The sequence below is a fragment of the Xenopus tropicalis genome, chromosome 2 (assembly GCF_000004195.4).
Source record: "Xenopus tropicalis strain Nigerian chromosome 2, UCB_Xtro_10.0, whole genome shotgun sequence".
Taxonomy (NCBI): domain Eukaryota; kingdom Metazoa; phylum Chordata; class Amphibia; order Anura; family Pipidae; genus Xenopus; species Xenopus tropicalis.
The window spans coordinates 100,982,521-100,997,717 of NC_030678.2; the positions used below are offsets into that span (position 1 = coordinate 100,982,521).

Here is a 15,197-nt window from a genome sequence, read left to right on the forward strand (position 1 = left end):
AAAGGGCAGTGGCAGATGGTGAGATTAGTCGCCCCGCAACAAATCTTAGTTGCTGCAGGTGACTAATCCCCTGCAATGCCATCCCACTGGCAAGAATGTAAATTGCTGGTGGGATGGCATACGCATCACTACGATTTCCCGAAGTCGCCCCTAAAGAAAACTTTGGGCAACTTCAGGAAATCGTAGCAATGCGTATGCCAGTCGCATGGCAACTAATCTCCCTGTTGGCCACTGCCTTTTGGGTGAAAACACATGGAGCTACTTAGTAGCAGCTAATTGTCATGGCTACTAAAAGCCAGAAAATACTCTGCCATAGACAATGCTGAGACTTGCCTCTGCTAAAACACACATAGAGACAATTATCAGTAGAATCAGGTATGTCCTTGTAAACAAAAGGCAAGTTCAAAATGACATCAATAGATCTGTTAAACTGATTCTGGTTTGTAAACCCCGTGAGACACATGCATAGCCTCTAAGAACATAATGCAGGATGCAAGCGAATGTCATAAACAAGCACACACAACTCCATCAGTTCCCAATTCCTGTTGTGCGTCTGTGGAGAACGCTACCCTGCGCATGCTCCGTGACCCCGGAAGAGGTTTGGCAACCACGTGTGCTGTAGGGACAGCATGGTTGTGGAGTGCAGCTCGACCATGGATACTGGGGAATCAGATGTTCATGTTGGACAGAAACAGCCTAAGACAGCCGCCGCCGCCGCCCGGGGCATCATTCAACAAAACCGACAGTTTCTGGATTTCTTCTGGGATATCGCAAAGCCCGAGCAAGATGTACGTCTGGCAGCTACGGAGAACCTTATACAGTATCTAAAATCCAGCGAAAAGGTGAGTGCCTGATGAAGAACTAGTGGCTCATGTGTTCTTCTAAAGTGCATGTACATATGATCTCGTATGAGGAAAACAGACGTCCACTTTTGTGTCATCTTATTTGTAGAACTACAGTCCTGGCAACATGGACTTAACCTCTGAAACCTAAATGATAAGCACGTCATTATGGTATAAAATAACTAAATAAAAGGCAGCAATGATTTATGTTCATAATGAATTATGTCATTCATGTGGTGGTTATCGTGATTATCCTTTGTGTTCTGCTGGGTAAAAATGTAATATAGGACAAGAATTTCAGGCAGTTTGTGATCGGAAGTGTGCAGTGTATAAGAAGTTTAATGTTAGGGCAAGAATTGTCTCATGTTATAAAAGTTACCTAAAATCAAAAGAAATTCTAAAAAAAATTGTACTAACTACCTACAACAAGTACTTTGTGGCTTAAGCTAGTCATAATGAAGCGAACAGTGTTTTTGATGACATTGCCACATTTGCAAATCTTTGCCTGGTTTTGCCACCTATGTGGGGGACATATCAGGCTTTTTCCCAATTGTTTGCAATCAGATTATAATAGAGTAGATTGGTCAGGTAAGGACCACATTGTACAGTTTATTCAGCCCTCAGTAAACAGGATTTTTAAATATCTGCCTGATCCATGGCCAGATATTGATCATGAAGGTTGTTGGTTGGCACCATACATGGTCTAATAAGAAGCCGAGTCGGCAGCTAACGTTGCACCATAAATGGTGTCAGTTACAAAATGATTTAGTACACCATTGTAGTCAGAACTTCTTATGTGTTATAAGTCTTTAAGCTAATGTTTTACACAAGCATTTTTATAACTCATAGTTCACTGTAATAGCAGGCAATAGCAGTGCAATGTCACACATGGCATATGCCCACTTAAGTGTTTTCTGGCAAAAATCAGATGCTCAGTCACAGGCAAATTATAGTCTGGTCTCTGTTTACACAAAAGGAGCAGAGGGGGCCAAAATTGAGCTTTTCTTGCTGGTTTTGTATGCCACTAGCCTAAGAATTCCTTTCCTTTTCTAGCTAATTATAATTCTAGTTAAAGTGATACTGACACCTGAAATTAACCCTTTTTTACATCTATCATTGCATGATATTTATAATTTTGCCATAAAAGTATTTGCCTGATGCTTTAACATTCCCTATCTGATCCACTGTGTCCCTCTATGAGGGGGCGGCCATTTTTGTGTCGCAGGAAGCCATTAGCATTAGAAGCTGTAACTGACAGACTGAGAAGGGACAGTCAGGTTTATAGGGACTTCCAGTAACAATTACTTACAGAAGCAGCCCTATAAGTGAAAAACGATCAACATGAACTATATGTAACTTTTAATGTACATTCAGATTTTGAAGAGTAGTTTTTTAGTGTCAGTATCACTTTAATTAGTCAGTGGGTTTTTGGGTACAAATTGTAGATTGCAAGCTCTTTTGGGCAGGGCCCTCTTCACCTCTTGTATCGGTTATTGATTGCTTTATGTGTTACTCTCTATGTCCAATGTATGTAACCCACTTATTGTACAGCGCTGTGGAATATGTTGGCGCTTTATAAATAAATGTTAATGTAATGTAATACAAATGTTTCCTGTAACTGGTAGCAAAAATAGACACACTGACTATTTGATGAATAAATGATAAGTAGGGGCAGAAGAATGTTTACATGGCATTCCCCAGTGTATTGGTGTTCCTTTGCAATTAAGTGGCAAGGAATGTGCTTCCAGTTTACACAGAAATTCCTGGTAACTGGAAGCAATGTTTTTACAGTGGGAACTTACCTTGGCTCACAGATAACTACTATTCCATGGGATCTGCTCAGGGTTAAAAGCAAATGAAATGCTAAACACTCCATTGCTTCCACCTGTGGACGAATGTAAGAATATTTGTAAGCGCTGTTCCATTCTCAAAATGTTGTAATTTGTTTATATTCCATAGGAAGATGAACTAAAGTACACTTTTAAAAGGCTTGTAGAAGGGTTAGCAGCAACACGTGAAGCAGCGCGTCCTGGTTTTAGTTTGGCCTTGGCTCAGGTATGTACATTTATTTTGTGTGTCGACCACATTGCTTATTTCTCATGTGTTACTGGGGACATCGATCATGAACATATTTTGCTTTCATTTAGTGTATATTTTTTCACTGTACAGTATATGATCAGCAGATACTGTGGCTGAGCATGAAAATGTAAATCTCAAGAATAACTTACCAGAAATGTTGTTTTGTATACACCACACTATTCCAGATTTGGTCAGTTTGTGACCATCAATAAATATATTGTTGTGATAGACTAGGTAGCTCACCAAAAGTCCTCCAGCTGCTTTGTTTAAACCCTCATCAGCCAGATGTTTGTGTGCATATAGAATAATTTACCCCAGCTTTGTAACTTGTATGTAGTCCCCTGGTCTCAAGCAATTAACCGTAATTTATTTCAAAGGTTCTGCAGAGTTTTGAAGAAATTCCATTATCTAAAGTATTAGAACATATCTCTGAGAAACATAATCTAGAGCGGTTGAACAAGGTAAGAATTCTTATCAGTTTAACATCAGTTCAGGCTTACTGATGGGTTTTATTAAAACCCTCTATTTGGCAAACTCTGGGCATTATTAATGCAATTGTAGATGTATAGTGTTTGTATTATTTAAAAAGATCATGCCATCTTAAGTATTGCTCTGTTACTAAACGTTTCTGGGATAATGCTCATTAGGGTTGCCAAACTAAATATTGCCTATATTATGAAAAACAAAGAAATAGTTAAAGTATTTGAAATGGTTAGTTCACCTATAAATTAATTTTTAATATGGCATAGACACTGGTATTGTGAGACAGCTTGCAATTGGTCTTCATTTTTTTTCAGTTGTCTTTGAATTCTTTTGTTCATTAGTTTTCCACTTTAGAAGTTCAGCAGCTATTTGGCTGCCATGCTGTTTGTGTGTTTGAGAATACACCGCTTAAGTGGAAAATTGGTTGCAAAATATGTTCAGTAACATCTGATTTTCACTCCTAAACATTTCTTTCTAGAAAGTACTCCGAAATGCTGCCTTTGGGAATTTTTTCGGTGTCCTTGCACTGTTTCAGTCTGGTCGTCTTGCCAAGGTAAGACATTCTCCTTTGAGGCACAGCACAAAAAAGAATGGAGGCGCATTATTTTGGGTTAGCCAAGTACATGATTGAGGGTTCCTCCCCAAAAACTTGTGTGTGTGTGTTTTTTTTGCACTCTGCTAATAAATTATGTAGAGCGCTGTCTGACACATCAAGGGTACACTGTGCCGTGTTTTTTATGCTGTAGTGAACTTGGGCTTCTAAAAGCTTTTGGGTATGTTAAGTGTCAGTGCTTCATAGTAAATACTACAAAGCAAGTATTATATTGCATTCTGGTACAGCATTTGGCCAGGGCCTCCCCTTAGTTTATCACATTCTTACAGATATATAAAAATGTTGCTGTTATGCAACACTTTCAAGAATAGTTTCAAGAATAAGCAAATAAACTCACATCTCGCCCTAAATGATTCTTTGTTGGAATTCCAGGACTATTTTAGAGAGCAACAGACAGTCACCCCCAAAGTGGTCTTTAGGCCCACAGAGGAGCAATTTTCTTAGGGTCATACCACATTAGATCTAGTATACGCTTAGGGCAGTAAGCAATACAGTTAAGAAATACATTCAGTGGTGACACAGCCATAAATCTTAATCCTTTGTCATGAAACATCATAATCCATGTTAAGTGTGCAAAACCTCTTCACAAGTCAGTTGAATTGTCTAAGCACAAGAGAAAGTTGAAATGTGTGAACTGTTTATATCCAGTATCTCTGCTGCAGTCTTAGATGGTTAGTGCTATCTTAAAACCCCTACTGTTTCAGACCAGGTTACTCTTAAGGTGGCCACACATTTGGCGATTTCCGATCTTCGCACGAAAGATCGTTCAATCAGCCACTAACGTTCAGGGCTGAAACGGCAGATAAGGAGGTAGAAACAATAGGATTTCTACCTCCTTCTGCCGATTCAGCCCTGAAGGCAGATTTTGATCAGGCGCCTTCTATGGCGCCCGATCAAAATCTTTTAACCCGCCCGAACGGTTGACTCACCGACTTGCCATACACGCACCGAATATCGTACGAAACAAGGTTTTTGCGTGTATGGACAGCTTTAGCTGTTATGTAAATAAATAGTGATGATATACTGCTAAGTTTGACTTATCCTTTCAGTGAGTGGGAGAGGCAAGCAAAAGCATATCAAGCAGTGTAAGCTAGTTTTAATATGAAAAAGTTTCACAATTAAGCCCTTGCGAATTGTTTTTATTTTTAGATTGTTTAGTATTTTTACGCTTTTAATACACAATATATTTTTTTACAGGATCCAAAAGTCCTTTTACAGTGTGTGCAAATATTGCAAAACATTGCTCAATATAAGGAACACTTGAAAGATCTGCCCAGGAAAACACTTGTTGACATTCTCTCAGAGGTATGACATGCTGGTTATAATGTATGATAAATGTTTGTGTAAGGAAATGCATTTGAACATTGGTGTGTTTTTATTTTTGCACAAGTTGGTGCATCGATGATGGGTTTTATCAGATTTTCAGCCATGAAAAACGACCAAGCTTCATTTCCAGATTTAACTGTATAATGTTATCTAGATGGGAATTTATGAAGATTATGCTTTTTTTTCACTTTAACAGCATACAATGCTTAAACTTTCTCCTTGGCAGATTCCAGAATCTTTATTCGAGGAAGTGTTGTTTGGAGTACTTCGTGCAGACCTGACATCAGCGTTTAGTTCTCCAGAGCAGCTGCATCTGCTGCTGGTTGGAATGCAGAAATTTCCAGGGGTTCTAAAACCCAAAAAATTGAAGAAACTGCTTGGATCCTCTGTGATAACTACACAGGAGAACATTCCTAAGTATGGTTTTCCACAATTTTATACATTTGCAATATAGTTATTTTATCAAAGTCAGCTGTGTAGTGATCTATTACATTTCATGTGTTAAGGAGATATTTAGTGGTAAGGGTAACCTCGCACAGTGCACAGTGTGTGTATAATGCAGTTACAAGTGGGATAGAAAGACACAAAATACTGGCACACCACTTGGCGAATATAAAAGAAATCTTTATTAATTATAATTAAAATCCACAAGTTACAAAATAGGAAAAGAATAGAAAAATTAGGAGTTAAAATAACAAGGGGCAATCTTAGTACCTCTACATTTACACATGGTCAGAAGCAGACCAACTAAATGTTCTATTAGCGGCTGGTATTTCTTAGTGTGGTGACTAGGCTAGCAAAATATTGTAGATTCCTAAAAGTATATATATATATGTAAAATTATATATATATATAAAGAACTACCTGCAGAAATTTCACATTAGTTCTGAGTATATCAGTCAGGCTCCTGTCCTGTATGAAAAACCGTGTAGTAATGTTACGGCTGCATTCGCAACAATTGTTGCTAATGCTGTGAAATATTGGGCAGCTCTGCCTGGCTGTTTCTAATGTGGTTTAAACATTCAATAATGTTGCAACTTCATTCGCAACTATTGTTGCTAGTGCTGTGATATATTTGGCAGCTTTCCCAGTTGCTTCAAATGCAGTTCTAACACTGGGAAAAAGTTTCCACATCGGAGGTAAGTATATCCTAAAGAATCCTGCCTTAAAGAGTAGCTCAAATTAATCCAACAAACTTTATAAGAGGTTGAAAATTACCTCAGTTTGATTATTTTGATAAATGAATATATTATTAATATTTATGTTTTTCAGATTATAAGTTAACGGCGCAAGTGAATCATGGGTCCTAGAAGGTAAGTATATCAAACGTGTGGGGTAGTTGTGGGTACTTCTATCCAAGCGGGAATTGCTGGGAACTTCACATTGGTCCCAGTTCAACCACGGCCAGCAGAATAATCTGCCCTACCTGAGTACCCGATACAGCTCCCCACAAGCAGGCACCTGAGTAAGTTAGCCCCGGCTGGGCACCCCGAATGACTTAAGTCGTATTGAAACGGTAAGTTATTAATTCTGAGTTATTACCCCCTCTATCTCGCCCCTATGGATACCAAGTAGTCAGCCTAAGAACAAATTACCTCATCGTGCCTACTACCACATATACAGGTTACCTCGGCACGACTACACAAAGTGGTACATAAGATTCGCCTTGACAAAGCTATGAGCGAAACGCGTGTCGGCGTTCGCAATCTTATGTACCACTTTGTGTAGTCGTGCCGAGGTAACCTGTATATGTGGTAGTAGGCACGATGAGGTAATTTGTTCTTAGGCTGTACGTGGTTGTTGATGGTTAGATTTATTTAATTCAGTATTAGCAACTGGAGTATGTCCTCTATGCAGCTAGGCTGACCTGTGTCGCTGTTGTTTGTTTCAGTAAATCAGGCATCCTTATTTCCGTGCATTGTTGTATGTAGTCGTGCCGAGGTAACCTAAATGGGTAATGGTAGGCACGACGAGGTAATGATATACAGGTTTTGGTGATCGCTGATGAACGGCGCATATGTGAATGCTAGTATAGAAGTAAAGACTTCCAGCATATCCTCATAAGAACAGCGAAGGGGCACTCTGGTCGAACTGTTACTTTTGGAGTTTGTATTCTGGTACTCTGTGTCTCGCTCTCCTCGTATTTGGTCTCCCTGAATTTGATTGTCTGGTAATTATGGGGGCGAGATAGAGGGGACAATAACTCTGAACTAACAACCTACGGATACAAAATCATTTGAGATACCCAGTCTGTAGCTCCTGATCTGAGTCGTTATTTTTTGAGCTCCTAATTCCGGTTTCGGGTGGCTCCCTCTTCCCTTAATTGGTCTCCTTGGATTGGACTATTTGGTATCCATAGGGGCAAGATAGAGGGGGTAATAACTCAGAATGAATAACTTACTGTTTCAATACGACTTAAGTGCCTGCTTGTGGGGAGCTGTATCGGGTACTCAGGTTTTGTTTGTGGGGATTTGTGTCGGGTAGGGCATTATTCTGCTGGCCGTGGTTGAACTGGGACCAATGTGAAGTTCCCAGCAATTCCCGCTTGGATAGAAGTACCCACAACTACCCCACACGTTTGATATACTTACCTTCTAGGACCCAGGATTCACTTGCGCCGTTAGCTTATAATCTGAAAAACCTAAATCTTAATAATATATTAATTTGCTCAAAATAATAAAACTGAGGTATACAGTTTGATTATACAGTTCGTTGGATTAATTTGAGCTACTCTTTAAGGCAGGATTCTTTAGGATATACTTACCTCCGATGTGGAAACTATTCCCCAGTGTTTGAACTGCATTTGAAGCAACTGGGAAAGCTGCCAAATATATCACAAGTACTAGCAACAATAGTTGCGAATAAAGTTGCAACATTATTGCATTTTTAAACCACATTAGAAACAGCCAGGCAGAGCTGCCCAATATTTCACAGATTTAGCAACAATTGTTGCGAATGCAGCCATAACATTACTACACGCTGCAGGTAGTTCTTTATATATATATATATATATATATATATATATATATATATATATATATATATATATATATATATATATATATAATTTTAATTATATATATATATATATAATTAAAATTATATATATATATATATATATATATAATTAAAATTATATATATAAAGAGATATATATATATATATTATTTTAATCTTGTTATTTTAATTATATATATATATTATTTTAAATATAAAAAAACTTAGTACTGAGGTGCATAACAAAAGTGAATGAAAAAGAACATGTTTACCAAAAAATTATCTGAAATATGATGCTAATCATCTTGAATATTGTCTTTATTTTTATACCTTTTGAGGGTTTTGCACTACTTGGTTTTGTTTTGCCAATTTCTTTAATTTGTAAGCAAAGTTAGTATCTGGTAATTGGAATTCCGCAGCAACCAGGTAGTGGCTTTATTAATAAACTACAAGATGAATTAAAAGATAAGTAAAAAGAAATCACATCTCAAGGCTTTTGTCTACAGGTCCCGTTTAAGTAGAAAGCTCCGAATTAAAATGGTTTCCTCCTTCACTGTAATAATCAAATGGTACCGTGTACTTAATCATAACTAAGCTGCATGAATCCATATTGGTGACAAAACAATTTAGATTTAAAGTATGGTGATCCAAATTATGGAAAGAACCCTTATCCGAGAACTCCAGTCATGAGCATCCTGGATACAGGTTCCATACTTGTTTTAGAATATCCCATACAATAATCAGTAGGGATATTTAAAAACTTACAGTTCAATGTGTTTAAAGTTGCCAAAAGCTTTAGCAGTTATTTATATATGAAATTTAGTAAATTGTTCCTCTGCTAAATTTACTTAATTAAGAAATAGTGATATTATTAAATGAAAGCCAGGTATATGCATATTTAAATCCTTCATGTTTTGTTTCTAATGTGGGTAAATGGGGGATAAATATGGGCATTAGTGAAACATAAAGTATCCCAGCAAATATGCCTTTAGTATGTAGAATTAATATTTTACACTTAATTATTAAGGCAGAGTTCCCTGCTTGTATGGTTTTGTATATATTCTGCTTAGTGGTGTCATTTCTGGAGTTTTTGACTGGATTCCTTTGAAAACAAATATGAGATTTTACTTCTGAAGAATCAAGAGTGGGGCAATATAATTTAATGGACAACTCCTATGACTTTAGGTTGGTGGACCTGTTAAAAACTGCTGCCAAGTCAGTGAAGAAAGATCGTTGCCTGCCAGCAGTGGCTTTGGATGTCATGCGGATATCGCTGCAGGAAGAGACTTTTGACTTGTTTTGGCGAGAAGCTGTTGAAAATGGTTTAATGAAGGATCAATCGGGACCTTGCATGTAGGTTTCCAGTAACATACCCCTTCTTTTACATTTGCTGAAATAAACAAGCTGAAAAGGTTCTGTGGTTACTGAAGTCTTCTCCTGTGCTTAGTTGTACACAAGGTTGCTTTAAAAAAAGTGTTGTGTGATTTTATTAGTTTTACAAAAACTAGGGATGCACCGAACCTACCTTTCCTCCTTGATAGATTTGACTGAATACTGAACTCAGTCCAAATGCTCTGCAGTGTAACAATTGGCAGAAATGGCTGATGCACATGTGTAGCATTTTTTTTTTTACTATATATATATATATATATATATATATATATATATATATATATATATATATATATATATATATATAAAATTATAGCAAGATATTAAAAAAAAATATATATATATATATATATAATAAATATATATATATTACCGGGATTGACCGAAACCGGGATTGGGTTCATCCCTAACAAAAACGGCACAGAACATTGTATTTGAAGACCTTTTGGTTTCCACTTTGTTCCACCACTTTTCCTCAGTGCAGTTGTATTTAACATCTGTTTAACTCATTCTATGGTCCCTTAGGTACATGTGTTTTAGACTGCTGGGAGCTTCTCTGCCCTTGTTGGATGGGAAGCAACTGCAGACAGTTCTTCGGAGTGAAGTCATGCAGCAGTATGGCGCTCATGTTGTTTCCACTCAGGTAATATTCTTCTCTAATTTATTACAGACCATGTGCTGAAGCTTCTACATAATCATTCATCTGGTCTAAATACTGTAGGAATTGTACAATGAAAGTATTATATATTATACGTGCCTTAGCCAATAGTAACTTGACTGACAAGGTACCATGCCATGTGCTTTTCTGTTTATTGTAAGGAAATATATTTGTTCTAGAATATAGTAGTGTTGGGTAACCTGACCTCATGTCAGTAATCTGTGAAACTATACATTTAAGTAAGTCAAGTTAGGATTTGAATAGTTATTTGTATTCTGACTTTAAGCCTGCAGATCGGTTTAAATTTGCCCCAGAAATGGAGACTTACATGGACTCTTTCCTTGAGAATTGCACTAATTCTGAAAAACAGCTGGCAGTTCTTATTGGCTTTACTAAGCTAACTAACCAAGGTTACCCTGTAATACCATGTGTGTGGAAAGTGATCAAACATGTGCAACCTGGTGCTCTTCAGAGCTACATTGACTGGCTGAAGAACATGTTCATCTCCCCAGACCTTGACTCATGTCTGGAGTTTAGCACCCGAAGGCAGAAGCAGAATCAAGAGCAACAGAAAACGTGAGTGCCTTCCAGAACAGCGCGTTGTAACACTATATAGTCCAAGCTGTGTCTCTGGGATTGTGCAGGGAGAAGAGACACTACGGGGTTGGGGTTGGATACCTTTTAAAGCGGACACTTATTGTTTACATTTGTAAAAATAAAGTGCTTTTCACCTTGTTTCTTAGCATACCAACAAGCAATGTTACCTGTGCAAAGGCTGATTTTTTTTTTTGGTTAAGAATTGTTTACAGACTTTATAGTAATAGAACTTGAATTTGTATAATTATATGGGATTAGAGCTCTTGTTCTGTCAGCTTCTTTTTGCTAATGATGCCACATATTTATAAGGAATATTCAGTGTGGATAAAAAGCTAACCGTACACACATTTTATTAAAATAGGTAATAAGTAAAGAATAAGCTGTAATTTTAGAGCTTGTTTCAGGCAAGTATATATTCTCTCTTCTTCAGCTCTGAGTATGTTGTGTTTCGTTTGAGAAAATGGATTATTCCACGTCTTACTAGCATAATTGAAAATCCACAAGTGAAACGGGATGAGGACCAAGTCATGGATATTGCCCGGTAAGGAGAAATTACTCAGTCTGAATAAATGACATTATCTTTAGCAGTACATCATTTTTTTGTATGTTTGAATGCTTTAATCTTATTTTTTCTTTTCATAACTCAGGTTTATCTTTTTTCATGCGTTTTTTGAAGCTAAGAAATCTGTCTCTGATATACCAGAGACAGAATCGCTTGTTTCTGTGCCTTTTGATGACAGAACCCGTTCACTTTTGGCCGACGCTTTTTTTAGGTAGGTTAAAATGCAAACATTTTAAATAACCAGATATTTTTAATTTACATTAGCTTCTCGATTGGTGTCAGAACATCATATTTATTGTAGAAATATGAAGTAGCTTGTCATTTGCTCTTACCCCCTTCTAATTTGGGAATTGTAAAGGGCTTAAACCCTTGTGAAGTTTATTAAATCTTCTATAGTCACTCTTGAGCCTCTGAAAAGATTCCAGTTCTTTATATTATTACCACTTATTTCTTTTATTCTAGAATGTACAGTGTGATACCTACAGTGGATATAAAAAGTCTACACACCCCTGGTAAAATGTCAGGTTCCTGTGCTGTACAAAAATGAGACAAAGATAAATCATTTCAGAACTTTTTCCACCTTTAATGTGACCTATAAACTGTACCACTCAATTGAAAAACTAAGTAAAATCTTTTAGGTTGAGGGGAGAAAACCAAAAAAACTAAAATAATGTTGTTGCATAAGTGTGCACACCCTCTTCTAACTGGGGATGTAGCTGTGTTCAGAATTAAGCAATCACATTAAAATCATGTTAAATAGGAGTCAGCATACACCTGCCATCATTTAAAGTGCTTTTGATTAACCCCAAATAAAGTTCAGCTGCTCTAGTTGGTCTTTCTTGACATTTTTTTAGTCGCATCCCACAGCAAAAGCCATGGTCCACAGAGAGCTTCCAAAGCATCAGAGGGATCTCATTGTTAAAAGATATCAGTCAGGAGAAGGGTACAAAAGAATTTCCAAGGCATTAGATATACCATGGAACACAGTGGAGACAGTCATCATCAAGTGGAGAAAATATGGCACAACAATGACATTACCAAGAACTGAACGTCCCTCCAAAATTGATGAAAAGACGAGAAGAAAACTGGTCAGGGAGGCTACCAAGAGGCCTACAGTGACATTAAAGATGCTGCAGGGATATCTGGCAAGTACTGGCTGTGTGGTACATGTGACAACAATCTCCCATACTCTTCATATGTCTTGGCTATGGGGTAGAGTGGCAAGACGAAAGCCTTTTCTTATGAAGAAAAACATCCAAGCCAGGCTACATTTTGCAAAAACACATCTGAAGTCTCCCAAAAGCATGTGGGAAAAGGTGTTCTGGTCTGATGAAACCAAGGTTGAACTTTTTGGCCATAATTCCAAAAAATATGTTTAGCGCAAAAGCAATACTGCACATCACCAAAAGAACACCATACCCACAGTGAAGCATGGTGGTGGCAGCATCATGCTTTGGGGCTGTTTTTCTTCAGCTGGAACTGGGGCCTTAGTTGAGATAGAGGGAATTATGAACAGTTCCAAATACCAGTCAATATTTGCACAAAACCTTCAGGCTTCTGCTAGAAAACTGAACATGAGGAGGAACTTCATCTTTCAGCATGACAACGACCCAAAGCATACTGTACATCCAAATCAACAAAGCAATGGCTTCACCGGAAGAAGATTAAAGTTTTGGAATGGCCCAGCCAGAGCCCAGACCTGAATCTGATTAAATATCTGTGGGGTGATCTGAAGAGGGCTGTGCACAGGAGATGCCCTCGCCATCTGACAGATTTGGAGTGTTTCTGCAAAGAAGAGTGGGCAAATCTTGCAAAGTCAAAATGTGCCATGCTGATAGACTCATACCCAAAAAAACAGAGTGCTGTAATAAAATCAAAAGGTGCTTCAACAAAGTATTAGTATAAGGGTGTGCACACTTATGCAACCACATTATTTTAGTTTTTTTGGTTTTCTTCCCTCCACGTAAAAGATTTCAGTTTGTTTTTCAATTGAGTGGTACAGTTTATAAGTCACATTAAAGGTGGAAAAAGTTCTGAACTGATTTATCTTTGTCTCATTTTTGTACAGAACAGGAACCTGACATTTTATCAGACATTTTATGTAGACTTTTTATATCCACTGTATGTCTTATAGGTATTTCTCATGTGCTTGGCAAGAAAATTTTAATTCTTCAGTGTGTCCTCTTCTTTCTTTTGCAGCCTGTTGCTGAACCTGAACTGCATGCCTTTGTTAGGGGAAGGTGCTGCCACTGACATTTTAAAGGAGAAGCATGTGGTTGGTGTAACTGCTGATGGAAGACTTTGGATTCATTGTATGGTTCTCTATGCCAACACTGTTCTTACACGTGGAAAGGCTGTGAAGGCAATCAAACAGTTTAGCCAGGAACAGAAAGAAGCTTGGGATCGGTAAAAAAAAAATCAATTTATTCAGTTTTACAGTATGTTATTGGGGAGTCTTTCTTATTTTTACAAGCCTGTCGATCTTTATTTTAAATTTCTTTTAAATGTTAGATTATTTTTATATTTCTTAGTAGTCAGTTTTAATTAGTGTATTAACCTTTATGACTAAGGTGTAGTTAATAGAAGGTGTATTTTGGCTGAATAATTATAGGTATATGATGCTACATATCTGTCAAGCTGTCATTGATATTGATGTGCCTTTCGTATTCATTTTTCTTTATTGGCAGAATGTTGCAATATGTAGAAATTCTGCAAAAGAAGTCCAAAAGGGCCCATGACATGGAGCTATCAGCATATCAGCAATTGCTTCTTTTAGTGGGAATTCATCTCTTCAAGGTACAGAAACACCCATTTGCATCCTGAAATGTATTGTTTGCAAGGTTATGACTTGGTATTTGCCTGCTCTGCATTATGATTTTTTAATGGATCACACCTATTCCTTTCATTAATTCTGCACAAAATAATGAAACCATGCCACATGTACCATGCTACCACATTTGTCATGTTCAAGGTATGCTTAACCAGTCAACTCCTTGAACATACAGTAAAAGCACTTCTATGCTGTCCTGTATACATAAATTAAAGGGCACCTATTGGAATCAAATTGTTTCCCCCACCAGACATGTGGGCTAGTAGAATCCACACTCTGGTTGGGGAAAGCAAAACTACTTTTACGAAAAATTGCCACCCACCAGTGATATGACGTCTGCACCGGGATGGACATTCTGGGACACAAGCATGCAAATTAAATACTCTGTAAGATTTTAAATTATGCATATGTGTGTAACATCACCATAATGAGCGAGGCTCTTTAATTAACTGCAAGCATGTGAGGAAACATGGATGGAGCTCCCAATGCGAATGGCATAGCACTGATAGGTTGATGGAGGCGTTTTTTTAAAAAAAAGACTATTTTTTCACCCAACCGGAATGTGGCTCTATTCGCCCGCACCTTTGGGGTAATCAATTTGGTGCTGATAGATGCCCTTTAAGAACTGCAGGTTTCAGTTGCAGTGATCCCTCCTTGAACAAATCTTGACAGAAAAAAGGGTAGTGAAGAAAAAAAAAAAAACACATTTTTCTGCTGCAATACAAAAACAAACTTCTCATAAACTTCCTTGAGGTGTTTTTCATTCAGGGTTGTTATGGGTAGTCCTGACACTTGCAGTGCTTCCCTTTCTCCACAAT

At 37.5% G+C, this 15,197-nt stretch overlaps 1 protein-coding gene across 1 annotated transcript in view; it reads left to right on the forward strand.

Moving 5' to 3' along the window:
* The first annotated feature begins 532 nt into the window (after positions 1-532).
* mybbp1a (MYB binding protein 1a) overlaps positions 533-15,197 on the forward strand; it is a 39,057-nt gene continuing 24,392 nt past the window's right edge. Inside the window, exons 1-13 of the mRNA XM_004911709.3 lie at positions 533-842; positions 2,802-2,897; positions 3,299-3,382; positions 3,883-3,957; positions 5,215-5,322; positions 5,570-5,760; positions 9,526-9,693; positions 10,258-10,375; positions 10,677-10,966; positions 11,418-11,528; positions 11,635-11,760; positions 13,749-13,955; positions 14,237-14,345. Coding sequence (XP_004911766.2) covers positions 630-842; positions 2,802-2,897; positions 3,299-3,382; positions 3,883-3,957; positions 5,215-5,322; positions 5,570-5,760; positions 9,526-9,693; positions 10,258-10,375; positions 10,677-10,966; positions 11,418-11,528; positions 11,635-11,760; positions 13,749-13,955; positions 14,237-14,345 — 1,896 coding nt within the window. The 5' untranslated portion in view covers positions 533-629. The remainder of the gene's footprint in view (positions 843-2,801; positions 2,898-3,298; positions 3,383-3,882; positions 3,958-5,214; positions 5,323-5,569; positions 5,761-9,525; positions 9,694-10,257; positions 10,376-10,676; positions 10,967-11,417; positions 11,529-11,634; positions 11,761-13,748; positions 13,956-14,236; positions 14,346-15,197) is intronic.